Source organism: Chanodichthys erythropterus, chromosome 5, assembly GCF_024489055.1.
Source record: "Chanodichthys erythropterus isolate Z2021 chromosome 5, ASM2448905v1, whole genome shotgun sequence".
Classification (NCBI taxonomy): domain Eukaryota; kingdom Metazoa; phylum Chordata; class Actinopteri; order Cypriniformes; family Xenocyprididae; genus Chanodichthys; species Chanodichthys erythropterus.
Window position 1 is genome coordinate 4,763,683 of NC_090225.1, and position 13,818 is coordinate 4,777,500.

Genomic DNA, 13,818 nt, shown 5'->3' on the forward strand with positions numbered 1-13,818 from the left:
GATATAAAGTCAGAATTGCGAGATATTAAGTCAGAATTGCGAGATATTAAGTCAGAATTGCGAGATATAAAGTCAGAATTGCGAGATATAAAGTCAGAATTGTGTGATATAAAGTCAGAATTGTGAGATATAAAGTTAGAATTGCGAGATATAAAGTCAGAATTGCGAGATATAAAGTCAGAATTGCGAGATATTAAGTCAGAATTGCGAGATATTAAGTCAGAATTGCGAGATATAAAGTCAGAATTGTGAGATATAAAGTCAGAATTGTGAGATATAAAGTTAGAATTGCGAGATATAAAGTCAGAATTGCGAGATATAAAGTCAGAATTGCGAGATATTAAGTCAGAATTGCGAGATATTAAGTCAGAATTGCGAGATATTAAGTCAGAATTGCGAGATATAAAGTCAGAATTGTGAGATATAAAGTCAGAATTGTGAGATATAAAGTTAGAATTGCGAGATATTAAGTCAGAATTGCGAGATATAAAGTCAGAATTGTGAGATATAAAGTCAGAATTGTGTGATATAAAGTCAGAATTGTGAGATATAAAGTCAGAATTGCGAGATATAAAGTCAGAATTGCGAGATATAAAGTCAGAATTGCGAGATATTAAGTCAGAATTGCGAGATATAAAGTCAGAATTGAGTTATAAAGTCAGAATTGCGAGATATAAAGTCAGAATTGTGAGATATAAAGTCAGAATTGTGTGATATAAAGTCAGAATTGTGAGATATAAAGTTAGAATTGCGAGATATAAAGTCAGAATTGCGAGATATAAAGTCAGAATTGCGAGATATTAAGTCAGAATTGCGAGATATTAAGTCAGAATTGCGAGATATAAAGTCAGAATTGCGAGATATAAAGTCAGAATTGTGTGATATAAAGTCAGAATTGCGAGATATTAAGTCAGAATTGCGAGATATAAAGTCAGAATTGCGAGATATAAAGTCAGAATTGCGAGATATAAAGTCAGAATTGTGTGATATAAAGTCAGAATTGTGTGATATAAAGTCAGAATTGTGAGATATAAAGTCAGAATTGTGAGATATAAAGTCAGAATTGTGTGATATAAAGTCAGAATTGTGTGATATAAAGTCAGAATTGTGAGATATAAAGTCAGAATTGTGTGATATAAAGTCAGAATTGTGTGATATAAAGTCAGAATTGTGAGATATAAAGTCAGAATTGCAAGATAAAAAGTCAGAATTGCGAGATATAAAGTCAGAATTGTGTGATATAAAGTCAGAATTGTGTGATATAAAGTCAGAATTGTGTGATATAAAGTCAGAATTGCGAGATAAAAAGTCAGAATTGCGAGATATAAAGTCAGAATTGTGTGATATAAAGTCAGAATTGTGTGATATAAAGTCAGAATTGTGATATAAAGTCAGAATTGCGAGATAAAAAGTCAGAATTGCGAGATATAAAGTCAGAATAGCGAGATATAAAGTCAGAATTGTGTGATATAAAGTCAGAATTGTGTGATATAAAGTCAGAATTGTGATATAAAGTCAGAATTGCGAGATAAAAAGTCAGAATTGTGAGATAAAAAGTCAGAATTGCGAGATATAAAGTCAGAATTGTGTGATATAAAGTCAGAATTGCGAGATATAAAGTCAGAATTGCGTGATATAAAGTCAGAATTGTAAGATATAAAGTCAGAATTGTGTGATATAAAGTCAGAATTATGATATATAATGTCAGAATTGCGTGATATAAAGTCAGAATTGTAAGATATAGTCAGAATTGTGTGATATAAAGTCAGAATTGTGTGATATAAAGTCAGAATTATGATATATAATGTCAGAATTGCGTGATATAAAGTCAGAATTGTGATATAAAGTCAGAATTGTGTGATATAAAGTCAGAATTGTGTGATATAAAGTCAGAATTATGATATATAATGTCAGAATTGTGAGATATAAAGTCAGAATTGTGATATAAAGTCAGAATTGTGTGATATAAAGTCAGAATTGTGTGATATAAAGTCAGAATTGTGTGATATAAAGTCAGAATTGTGTGATATAAAGTCAGAATTGCGAGATATAAAGTCAGAATTGTGAGATATAAAGTCAGAATTGTGTGATATAAAGTCAGAATTGTGTGATATAAAGTCAGAATTGTGTGATATAAAGTCAGAATTGCGAGATATAAAGTCAGAATTGTGAGATATAAAGTCAGAATTGTGTGATATAAAGTCAGAATTGCGAGATATAAAGTCAGAATTGTGAGATATAAAGTCAGAATTGTGTGATATAAAGTCAGAATTGTGTGATATAAAGTCAGAATTATGATATATAATGTCAGAATTGCGTGATATAAAGTCAGAATTGTGAGATATAAAGTCAGAATTATGATATTTAATGTCAGAATTGCGTGATATAAAGTCAGAATTGTGAGATACAAAGTCAAAATTGTGAGATATAAAGTCAGAATTGTGAGATATAAACTCGCAATTGCGTGTTATAATGTTGGTCATTTTTAACACATATTAATTACTTTAATGAGCTCATTGTTGCTACATCACATTAAAACATTGTTTAAATTAATACATTGTTAGCAAACTGCATTATTTGTATACGTACATTTCTGAAATTGCATAATTTGGACACAGTCCCCTCTGAAAACAGATCACTCTAAACTGTAATGTTGACATGTATTTCCTGTAAAGCTGCTTTGAAACGATATGTATAGTGAAAAGCGCTATACAAATAAATGTGAATTGAATTGAATTAATGTACAGCTGTCATGTGCAGCACAGTAATGAACACATGTAGAACTAAGTTCAGCTGCACCTGAACTGAGGAGCAATTTGTGAATGTGAAACAGATCCGCACATGTTCAGAAAGGAAACTAACATGCTGATGACAACATTATTAGTTCAATATAAGGCGAGTAAGAGATCAAAAGAGATAGCACATAATAGCACCAAATAAATGAAAAAACAATTTATTGACCACCATTGTATTCTCTATCATGCGAGCTGCGCACAGACAGGAGGAACAATCGCACTTGGATTCAGACCGCAGCAAACGTGCCCAGTGTGAAAACCCCCTGAAAGGGCTGATGGATCAACAGACAGACTCACCTCATCTGTGACTTTGAATCTCTTCAGTAAAGCCACAAACTTCTGCTTGAAGTTGGGTTGCTGTGAATGAAGAGACACAAAAACTGCAGCTCAGAATCATGGTTAGTCTCACTGTATCATTGCACTACACATTCTGTACCCATAAACCCACTGAGAATCTCTTCTGAACAGCAGTAGAGGAAGTAGGTGATGTTCAGCCTGAGATACTAGACAGACTTCAATATGCTGCTGAAATAATATCAACAGCAGCTACACTCATCTTTCCTGGATGTTGTTCTGTTTTTATCTCGGGATGCCCGTCACCAGGTTACCAGACTACAAATCTCAATTTCATGATTTGACTCTAGTTCCCATGTTCATCAGGGACAAATGACATTATGTCACTGACATGCATTTCCTGTAAAGCTGCTGTAAAACAATCTGTATTGTGTGAAGCGCTGTACAAATAAACATGAATGAATGAATGAACATCCTCTCCTGTGTTACTGCCATACAGAGAGACAGTCAGAGAGACAGACAGACGGACAGACGGACAGAGCGCTCCTCACTCGTGTCATTGAGACAGATCGGATCATTTTCCGTCTAGGTTTTTTTGGCTTCCGTATGTCGTCATCTTCATCATATAAATCCTACAACACAGGAAGTAGAAATCAGAATCAGATTTATTGCCAGCATAATTAAACACAATAAATATGTAGTACAGTAGATAACATAATATAAACATAGACAAAATATATATGTACAAAACCTACAGTATGCAAGGGAATGCACATGATAAAGGGTCAGTATATGTTAAATAAAAGTATAAACAGTGTTTTAGGTATTGCACTTTTTTATGAATCAACATGTCATATAGAAATGGTGTGATGTTGCTGTGACGATGACACCAACGCTGATGACCTCATCACAATGATCCATCAAGAGTCAATGACAGAGTATATGAACAGACTGAATGATTTGGTGTCTCACCTGTCCGTGTACAGCATCATCACTGCCCTCCTGCCCTGATGAATAACTGTCATCATCATCCTCAGAGTAATTATCCATATCAGGAGAACGATCTGAGAAACACACACAGGTCAGAGGTCACACACGAGCACATCTGTAACTCGACCCTCCTCTATGCATCTTTCAGTGATGATCAGTGACATCGTGTTCTGATCTGGATGTCTGACGTTGTGTGTTATTAATAGTGCCACATGAACAGATCAGATGTCTACATTCAAATCATCCTACTAGACCTTATTCACAGCAGCTTCATCTTTGATCTTTAACGAGCGAGGCTGTGAGGGATAGACATCTCATCTCTTCTCTGTACTGTTATTCCTAGAGATAGAGCCTTTTTTGAACTCCTCCTAGGCCGTTGCTCCAATTTTCATGAAAACTGGCCCAGATCATCAGACCATGCCAACAAAATGTTGTGGAATTCAAGTCGATTTGTCGAACCATTTGCGAAAAACAAGCAAACGAATTTTACGTAGCGCTTGTGAAAATAGACTATTTCCTTAAAACATTGTATTCAGACCAAACTTGGTCAATGTCATCACAAGCGTGACCTGAGGTGCCATGCAGTGTTTCAGCACAGCGCCACCTACTGGTCAGGAGGTAAGGAAAATGACTATTGTTCTTTTTAACTTCTGAACGGTATGTCCAGAAATCATAAAATCATGGTTTCGTTAGAATTGGGATGTCATGCCAAGTTGAATAATATCCTATTTTCCATATTGGCCATTGTGGGTGTCAGACATTTTTTTATAGTAAAATGCAGTATTTTACGAACCCACAAATGTATTATTACCAAACTCAGTATGGGTCATTAGCACGATGCCCTGAAGGAGTCTGAGAAGTTTTGGACCAGCACCACCTAGTGGTGATTTTTTATTTTTTTTACATGCTTATAACTTTGGATGTAGTTGACTCATTTTCACGGGAGTCATCTCCTTGGATTCCTGAATCCTTGCCGAGTCCAGCAATACTACACATGCTAGGTTTCACCTTATGGTTAGTGCAACATTGTGATTCAGCATTTAAACAACATTCGCAAATATCTTCGAAACCATTAGTCCAATCGAAACGAAATGGAAATTTTTTATGTGTTCATACATATAAATGTCTATAACCCCTAAACAAAATTAGATATTTTCACCAAACACACCACACGTGTATGTATAAGGGCACACACAAAAAACTGTGGGACTGCGCCACTTGGTGGCGCTTTAATTGAACAAAACATGAAATTGGCTCTAACAACAGTCAGGGTTCCTACACATTTTCCATTTCAAAATTCCATACTTTTCCATACTCAAATGTCCAGACCTTCCAAACGATTTCTGCCATTGGTAAGCCTCGGTCTCCTTTTCTGTTTTCTCTTTTACATGTTTGTAGTCTGGGTCCTACAGTCTTTAAGTGATTTTTAAATTAGTGTTTGATTGTTGAAGTTTTGTATTTAGTAATCACGTCTAGGCCCTTCTCTTCTTAAAACCACATACCTGTGTGACTTTTGTTAGGGATTAATCTACAAGTACTAATATATTCCCTGTTTAACAGGGTGACATAGTGACTTAGTTTGTTTCCCTTTCAGACCATACCACTTGCTACATAAGTGTAAATATTTAATTTCTGTATTAAATCTATACATTTACTTTATAGACATCCTTCTGTGATTTATCCATTCTGGTCAATGTTTGCTCTGTTGTTGGTATTTGTTGCTGGTATTGAAGCAGTTGCTGGTACAAGTGCAGTATGATAGTTTTAGTCTTCAGTATCCCTTCAGTATCTAATATTTTAGTAATGTATAACTTTCTAAACATATGTGCAAAGTGAAGAGTGGTGAAAAAAGTGATGTGTATGAAGTAAATAGTTGTAGGGGGGTCTGGGGGCATCCTCCCCCAGGAGAAGATTTTTGTGATTTCAACATGTAAACGAAGCATTCTGGTGCACTCTGACGAGAAAATAAATGGAAAAAAACAACATTTGCTTCAAGTAAAAATAAATAAATAAATAAAAATAAATTGGCACTAGGTCTGTGCATTGACAAATTTCACAACTCAATGCGATATTGATTCAGAAGCTTGCGATTTGATTTTGATTTGATTCAGTATTTGTTAATTTGGGGCCTATCAGGTACAGTACATGGCAAATTTCCTCAAAGAAAAAATCTCAACCAATGCTGTAAACTGTACAGGGAACCACAGCTGGTACATCATTATAATAATAGGTTAAAATGGACTTGTAAGCTACTTACATATAGGCTAAATTACACATAATGACGTTTTTAAAATCATTTTTTTAATAAATCTTTCTTGTCAATTAGTTTTCTCCTCTTTTTTTTTTTATGTAGGCTAAACATTTAAATGGTGGCTGTCATAAAATGGATTTATACATTCAGTATCGAAGCACATGTTAAGTACAAATACAATGAATATCCAATACCCTATAGTGCATATATTTGGCAAAAATGCTCCTCTCAAAGTTAATTTTTGTAGTTAAATAACAAGTTTTTGGACATTTAATGGCTTTTCTGAGGTAGGCTAAATGTGACATTTTTACAAGCTATTTTATACGAAACACTGATTGATCAATTGCATGTGACATGATACAGATTTCGGTAAGTTGTACTGCATATTTCAACATACCTTTGGAAGTTCATTTATGTTTATTTTGTGTAAAGCGGATGAGATGGCTGGTTCAAGAGTGCTACAGCGATCTATCATGCCACAGAGCACCAAGAAAGATTGCGACTGGCTCCAGTTTATGGGAAAGTAGCCGATTTTTGATTCTTGTGAGAATCCTGTGACAAGCACACACTCGCCCCAAAAAAAACTTCGGATCTAAACGATTCACATACGTATTTTGATTCAAAACGGCTAATTTTGCCAAAAAGTGACTAGTTTGCAGTTAGTGATAAATTAAAAAAATGTAATAGAGCCAATAGTCTGGAAACACAAATATTTTTTCATACTCTGATTTCTTTTTTCCATACTTTTCCAGACCTGGAAATTACTCAAATCAAATTCCATACTTTTCCATACTTTTCCAAACCGCGTAGGAACCCTGAACAGTACTGTTGGTCTGATTGACTTCAAAATTGACATGCGGTGTCTTTGTCTCAGGTGCTATCATAGTCCATTATGACATTGTTGGTCTGCTGCTAGCTTCCTTGCTTGCTTCTGTGCTTGGCCCCTTAATTGCTGCTATTTTATGTGTTTTCGTATAGTTCTGCTGACGAAACACTGCAAAAATATCTTTCCAAGAAATTTCAGTAGACTAAAAAACTCCAGAAAACATGACCTGTGGAAAATTATAATTGAACTAGGAGCTTTAAACAGCTTTTAAAAGTGGATGCCATTTAAAACACAAGTCTATCCCTCACAGCCTTGTGTCATTCCTGTCATGGAGCTGCTGTGAATAAGGTCTATAGTCATGGTTTGACTATTAATGTTCACTCTCATGAAATAAACCTGAATGACGGAGCTCAATTGAACAAATATCAGAACCATCTACAGAATAACCGTGTATGTCCATACCTGAGGATTTTGTCTTGGCTCCCGTCTGACCGCTGCCATACTCATAGTCGATGGGTTGACTGGACAGCGAGAACACGCTGATCTCCGCCACGCGTGCTGGCGCGTCCTTCATGTTGCTATGGAGAGCCAGAATCTGACCACCGTCTGTTGGATGCTGCATCACCTGATCAAACACCATCTGCTGTCAGTCACTGAACATTTCACTGCCACTGACCAGTCTTCAAACTCACAGGAGCTGCATCTATTCTTCATTTATTTTAAGATTTAAAAATATATACAAAAATGTAAAGCCTCCACCTAAACAATATTATATTTGTACAAAGTTATAGAGAAGACATTATAGCCTGTATTAACAAGGAAGTTTTGGTTATTGACTTCAAACTGAAGCATTCAAACAGAGCTAGTGTTACACTGGAAAAACCTCAATGAGAATTTAGACTTTAGGCATGTCTGTGTCTCCAAGGAGCAGAGCAGACAGACAGCCTGACGCATCTGCTTGCATTCACAACTTTTCCAGCTGATGAACACTAAAAACACTGGCAGCCAATCAGAATCAATCCTGCTTTAACAAGCTTGAGCATTCAAAGCAGCAGACGACTAATAAACAGAACGTTATTCACCGCTGGTGTTAACGCTAATATAGTTATCATTATAGTTATTGTTCTTGGTGTGAATGGGCTTTTACCTCCGCCATGTCAATGACTCCGACAGCGAGAGTCTTATAGCCTAGAATTGTTCTGTTTTTGTAGCGTTTTCTTCTCTGCAGCATAATCTGTAGGCGGTTAGCGTCTCTCTTCAGGAAGTGAGGATACTGTCATGACATGACAAGAGGAAAGACAGGAACATCAGACATTACAGCTCTTACAAACACAATAAACGGAGATACAACAATATGAAATTTAAAGGAATGTTTCACCCAGAAATGATCGTTCTGTCATCATTTACTCGCCCTCATGTTGTTAACATTTTTCTCATGTCATCTTGCCCAACATTTATTTCTATTGTAAAAGAATATATTATGAAAAACGTTGTGGACCAAACAACACTGGACACCATTGATTTTCACTGTATGGACATTTCTCAAAAAAATCAACTTCCGTGTCCCACAGAAGAAATTCACACAGGTGATGACTAGGGCTGGGTATCGTTCAAAAATTTTCGATACCGAGACGATACCGATACCTTGACTTCGATACCGATACCTAAACGATACCTTTTTCGATACCAATTTTATAAAATCTGTTTAAACAAGATTACATAACCTCAAAAAAAAAATATTTGGTTTTATATTTTAATTTTGTTGACTTTTTTTCAGACTCAAAGACTCATCTCCTGAGCCACTGCGGGGAATAAAAAAAGCACAAATTAACTAAATTTACCCAACACAATAAATCAGTGCAAATAGTTTTAATAAAGTTTAGTTTTCAATGCAAAAATTCAGTATGTGAGGCTCTTTTTAAATCACTCAGCAATTGTTCTTCTTCAAAAAATTAATTATTATTAACAAGATCAAAGCGGAAGTAAGAGTGACGCAAGTTCGTTGAAATAAGAGTTCTGTGTCTTTATTAAAATCAACACATTAATGATTCATCTCTCATCCACCCGCAATTAATTTGAATGTTATTTTTTTATTACTTGGCCCGACCCGCAGATTATCCGCAGTATCAGGAGGACGCTGATACCCCTTTTTCAGCAGAATGTTCGCGTTCTGGATCCAGAGGCAGAGCCTGTGCTCGTGCAGGCGAACGAGCCGGTCACGAACCGGTCGCGTGTTTCCATAGACTTGAGGGACGAACGCTGATGTAAAGCTGCTGTGTGTTGTACCTGTCCATAACTAGTCTAAAAAACATTGCGCGTTCCGCTGTTTCTGCAGGCAGTGCGACACTTTTGTTTTCTGTTAACAGTATTATCTGTAGTGAACCGGTTGCTCACATAAACAGCCGTTTCTCACCCGTCCATTCGGAGATAAACTGAAAACGAAACAGTTGATTCACTCGCCCTCTCGCACATAGGGTCTCTCTCGCGCGTATAGTTTTATATATTTAGATATAAATAATAATGTAGCGCAACGTTACTTGCTCCTCAACGAGACAGCGAAAGCATTTCTCCGCCCCTCTACTCGGCTCCATTCTGAGGTACTGAAATTTGGTACCGAATGACAAGACACTTTTCGATACTCGGTAGTATCGAGGCAGTTCGATCGGTACCTAAAAAGTATCGAGTTCGGTACCCAGCCCTAGTGATGACAGAATGATCATTTATAGGAGAAACTGTCCCTTTAATGCTTTAAACCAGTCAAGGTGTCACTTTGATTAGCATGCGTTCACCGCGTCAGTCATCTGCAGCGTTGGGCACCGTCACACTGTAAAAATTTGTTTTACTATAATTTTAACAGTAAAAATCTGTAAAAATGTGGCCAACAGTAAGTTCCTGTACTATATACACTCAAACCAAAAATTATTCAGACATTTTTTATATATTTTTACAAGTGGGTACAGGACACTATAGATCATTTATGTAAGTGAAGACAGCAAAGTAAAGTAAACTGTGACATATTGTACCCAAAAATTCTTCATACAGTAAAAAATAAATAAATAAATAAATAATAATAAAAATTTGGAACACTTTGACCTGACCGTGTTTTGCTTAAGTGTAATCTGACATAATTAAGATAAATTTTTTCTGACACAGTTTACCTGAGATCTTGCCCATTTTTTAAACTATAGTGAAAAAACTGTATTAATGAATGAAATGTTCAAGGTGTCTGAATAAATTTTGGTTTGACTGTATATGGAGAATCTTATCATTTTTTCATTTTATCATCTTATAATTTACAGTGTAAACCCGTAAACTGACATTCCCAGAATTCCCTTTGTGACACTTCACATTTGATGGCTTTTTAATTTTGTTAATCATGTTTCTTATTAGTTTTATTTTAGTGCTGTGTGTTTTGTATTTGTGTGTATGATTGTATTTATCAATATTTCCCTCAGTTTTAGGAAAAGCTTCTTGTGATGAGCTTTATTATGGTGGATGATGTCAGTATATGTTAAGAGTACCAAACAGATTTAAGTATCTACATGGCCTTGCTAATTCACCAGAAAAGAGCTGTTGGATTTACCGGTTTATAACATATTTTTTACCTGCAGAGAGAAGCTGAGCTCCAGCTGCGTCTCCATCAGGCCACTGGGAGGAACGACGTACTCATTAGATCGTAACACTCGTTTGGAGCCCTGCACACACACATTCTTCACATGTAAATGTCTAATAATATATAATTAAAAAATAAAAACCCTTCCTGTTCTTGTACTATTCTAAATGATGTCTGAAAGTTATTACTAGCACTTTTAATGTTATTGCCTCATTAAGAAGAATCACTTGTTGTATTCCTCAAGTTGCTTTGGATAAAAGTGTCTGCTAAATGAATAAAACAAATATCATGTTAAATATTCACCATATTCCATTTGTCTTTTATAACAACAGAAGCACCAGCGGTACGACTCAGCCTAGACAGAAGCGTCTTCAAATGTTATCTTGCACAAACAATTAAACCATTTAAACTCGAGTCGTTTCAGTGTTTTCTACGATGCTCCAGACACTCACCTGAATCTTCACAGCGATGAGCACCGAGTTCAAGTCTTTATCCAGCTCCTTCAACACGATCAGCTTCTTCAGCGTCAGACTGCAGAGCCTGAGAGACACACGCAGACAGAAAGTCAACTACAGGTACACTCGCTTTATAGCTGATTCGACTCCATTTCATAATTGTTGAATTTTGCAGCATCAACACAGTTATTGAACTGAACTGAATCAACACTGAACTGAATTGATCTAAATAACAACACTACTGTCTTTTTTAGAGCGGCTTAACAGCTGTAATTGAATTAGATGAAGTTTGTATCACTGATTCTGTTATTTTCCTGTTTACTGAAATTACTGTGAAGCTGCTTTAAAACAATTAGTCTAAACAACTGTGTCTCTCTAATAGTCGAATCAGCGGTTCGGAGCGCCAAAGTCACTTGATTTCAGCAGTTTGGCGGTTTGACAGGCGATCCGAATCATGATTCAACACACTGATTCATTATGCTCTGAAGCTTCCTGAAGCAGTGTTTTGAAATCGGCCATCACTATATAAGTCGTTATTTTGTTTTTTTTGACGCACCAAAAATATTCTCGTTGCTTTATATTAATATTGAACCACTGTACTCACATAAACCGATTTAAATATGTTTTAGTACCTTTATGGATCTTGAGAGAGGAAATGTCATTGCTCCCTTCACGGAGCCATCGGATTTCAACTAAAATATCTTAATTTGTGTTCCAAAGATTAATGAAGGTCTTACGGGTGTGGAACGGCATGAGGGCGAGTAATAAATGACTTGGTTCATTTTTGGGTGAACTAACCCATTAATATAGTAATATAGTTTCAGACAGACGAGTCTCTCAAGCGTTCACATTCAAACTGACATAAATATCAATGAACATGGTAAACATTCTGTGCTACATGTCTTCTCTCTCTATGTAGTGTGTGTGTGTGTGTGTGTGTGTGTGTGTATGTGTGTGTGATGGGTGCGTTCAGTGTGTTTCTGTGATGAGATCCAGCGCTGGTGAAATGAGACTCTCAGGCATTTCCTTTTCCTGCATCACAGCTGCTCTGAGTTACAGAACACACACACACACACACACACACACACACACGAGGAATCCGTCTCTCTCCACCCAGAGCTCATTCCACACAAAACCATTTCCAGAGATGTCAACATCCACACAGCTGTCTGTCTCTCTCTGTCTGTCTGTCGGTTTCTCTGACCCACTTTCTGCTACTGCTTCAGTCTGACAGAGAAATGAAAATCACTGCCACACTGAAACTACATCATCATAATCAACATCACTAGTGCTGGGCTGGCAATATAGATTTCAATTGATATTCACTTTGATCTCTATATAACTTAGATTCAAAGAATCGATCTTTTCGATGTCTCTGTTGTTTTCAGTCGATGCGTTAACAAACAACACTAATGCCATCCAATAATCTTTGTGCTTTGATACTTTTGATATGAGACAAAGAATCAGCTTTTAAATCCTGTCAGTTTGAATGAATGTTTTTGTGTCTCTTTAATGTGTGGTGAGTGACAGATCGCTGTAGTGGCTCAGTTGAACCGATCATCTCTTCTTCTTAACTAGTTACAGTAGCAAATAAACATGAATGAACACCAGAAGGAACGTTGAAAAGTATGTCCAATATGTCACGTCAAATTTACCTCAGAAAAGCCATTTAGTGACTTTAAACTCGATGTCCACACCAACCATTGAGGTCCGGAGTCTGTATTTTTTATCCGTGGTGTATAATAAAAGTCGTGAAATAACTGCCTAATAATAATAACTGTACTTTGGTGTCCCAAAATTGACAAGATAACCGACTCTCTCATCTGAGATGATCAACAGTCTAACGGCGTTTGTTACCGTTAATGACAGAATGGCGGCGATAGCCAACCAAATCAAAGGAGGGCGGGGCTTTGCTGTTATTTACAAAATCCAAACATAAACATAGCTTGACGCTTCTGTTTTAACGTTCAAAAAGTGAGATAAAAATATTTGACACGCTATATAATAGTATGACATTAAAACGATATCATATCGCGATACACTTTACGTCGATAACTATGGATATTTTTATTCGATATGGATTAATCTAACAGCCTATCACCAAAGTCCCTTTAAGACAAGTCATTTCACTCAGCGGCCATCTTTGAAACGCCTCTCGGGCATCCAAGTGCAGCTCCTATCTCTTTGAATGGGGAAACATCAAATTCTCCAAAGCTGTTTGCCAAGCTTTCGATTAAATTTCATATTTGAAATCACCAATGAAATCTGACAACAACTGTCTCATAATTTTTTCCACCAAACGCTCGAATCATGACAAAAAAAAAAACTATTTTTCAGGCTGGATCAAGCTAATGCGCATGCGCAGATCTAAACGTCTGACTGTTTCTATAGAAACCACACTTCAGCATCAGCATCTGCGTCTCAATATACAGTATGAGGACATGGACACATGAACATCATCTCTACAGCTGCTTTGAGAGACACTTAACAAGATATTCACCGTTTCACTTGAGAAAAACTACCAAATACACAATGATACTGAAACTGTTGAAGATCTTCATGACAAACCGTCAAAATAAAAGTTCAGTACTACT

At 36.3% G+C, this 13,818-nt stretch overlaps 1 protein-coding gene across 4 annotated transcripts in view; it reads right to left on the reverse strand.

Moving 5' to 3' along the window:
• zmp:0000000755 (phosphofurin acidic cluster sorting protein 2) overlaps window positions 1-13,818 on the reverse strand; it is a 51,113-nt gene that overhangs the window by 19,403 nt on the left and 17,892 nt on the right. For all 4 annotated transcript variants that reach the window (XM_067385710.1, XM_067385712.1, XM_067385711.1 and 1 more), the window contains exons 2-8: window positions 11,222-11,309; window positions 10,762-10,851; window positions 8,304-8,429; window positions 7,619-7,781; window positions 4,062-4,153; window positions 3,641-3,721; window positions 3,093-3,152 (exon numbers count right to left, since the gene is read on the reverse strand). In XM_067385710.1, coding sequence (XP_067241811.1) covers window positions 3,093-3,152; window positions 3,641-3,721; window positions 4,062-4,153; window positions 7,619-7,781; window positions 8,304-8,429; window positions 10,762-10,851; window positions 11,222-11,309 — 700 coding nt within the window. The remainder of the gene's footprint in view (window positions 1-3,092; window positions 3,153-3,640; window positions 3,722-4,061; window positions 4,154-7,618; window positions 7,782-8,303; window positions 8,430-10,761; window positions 10,852-11,221; window positions 11,310-13,818) is intronic.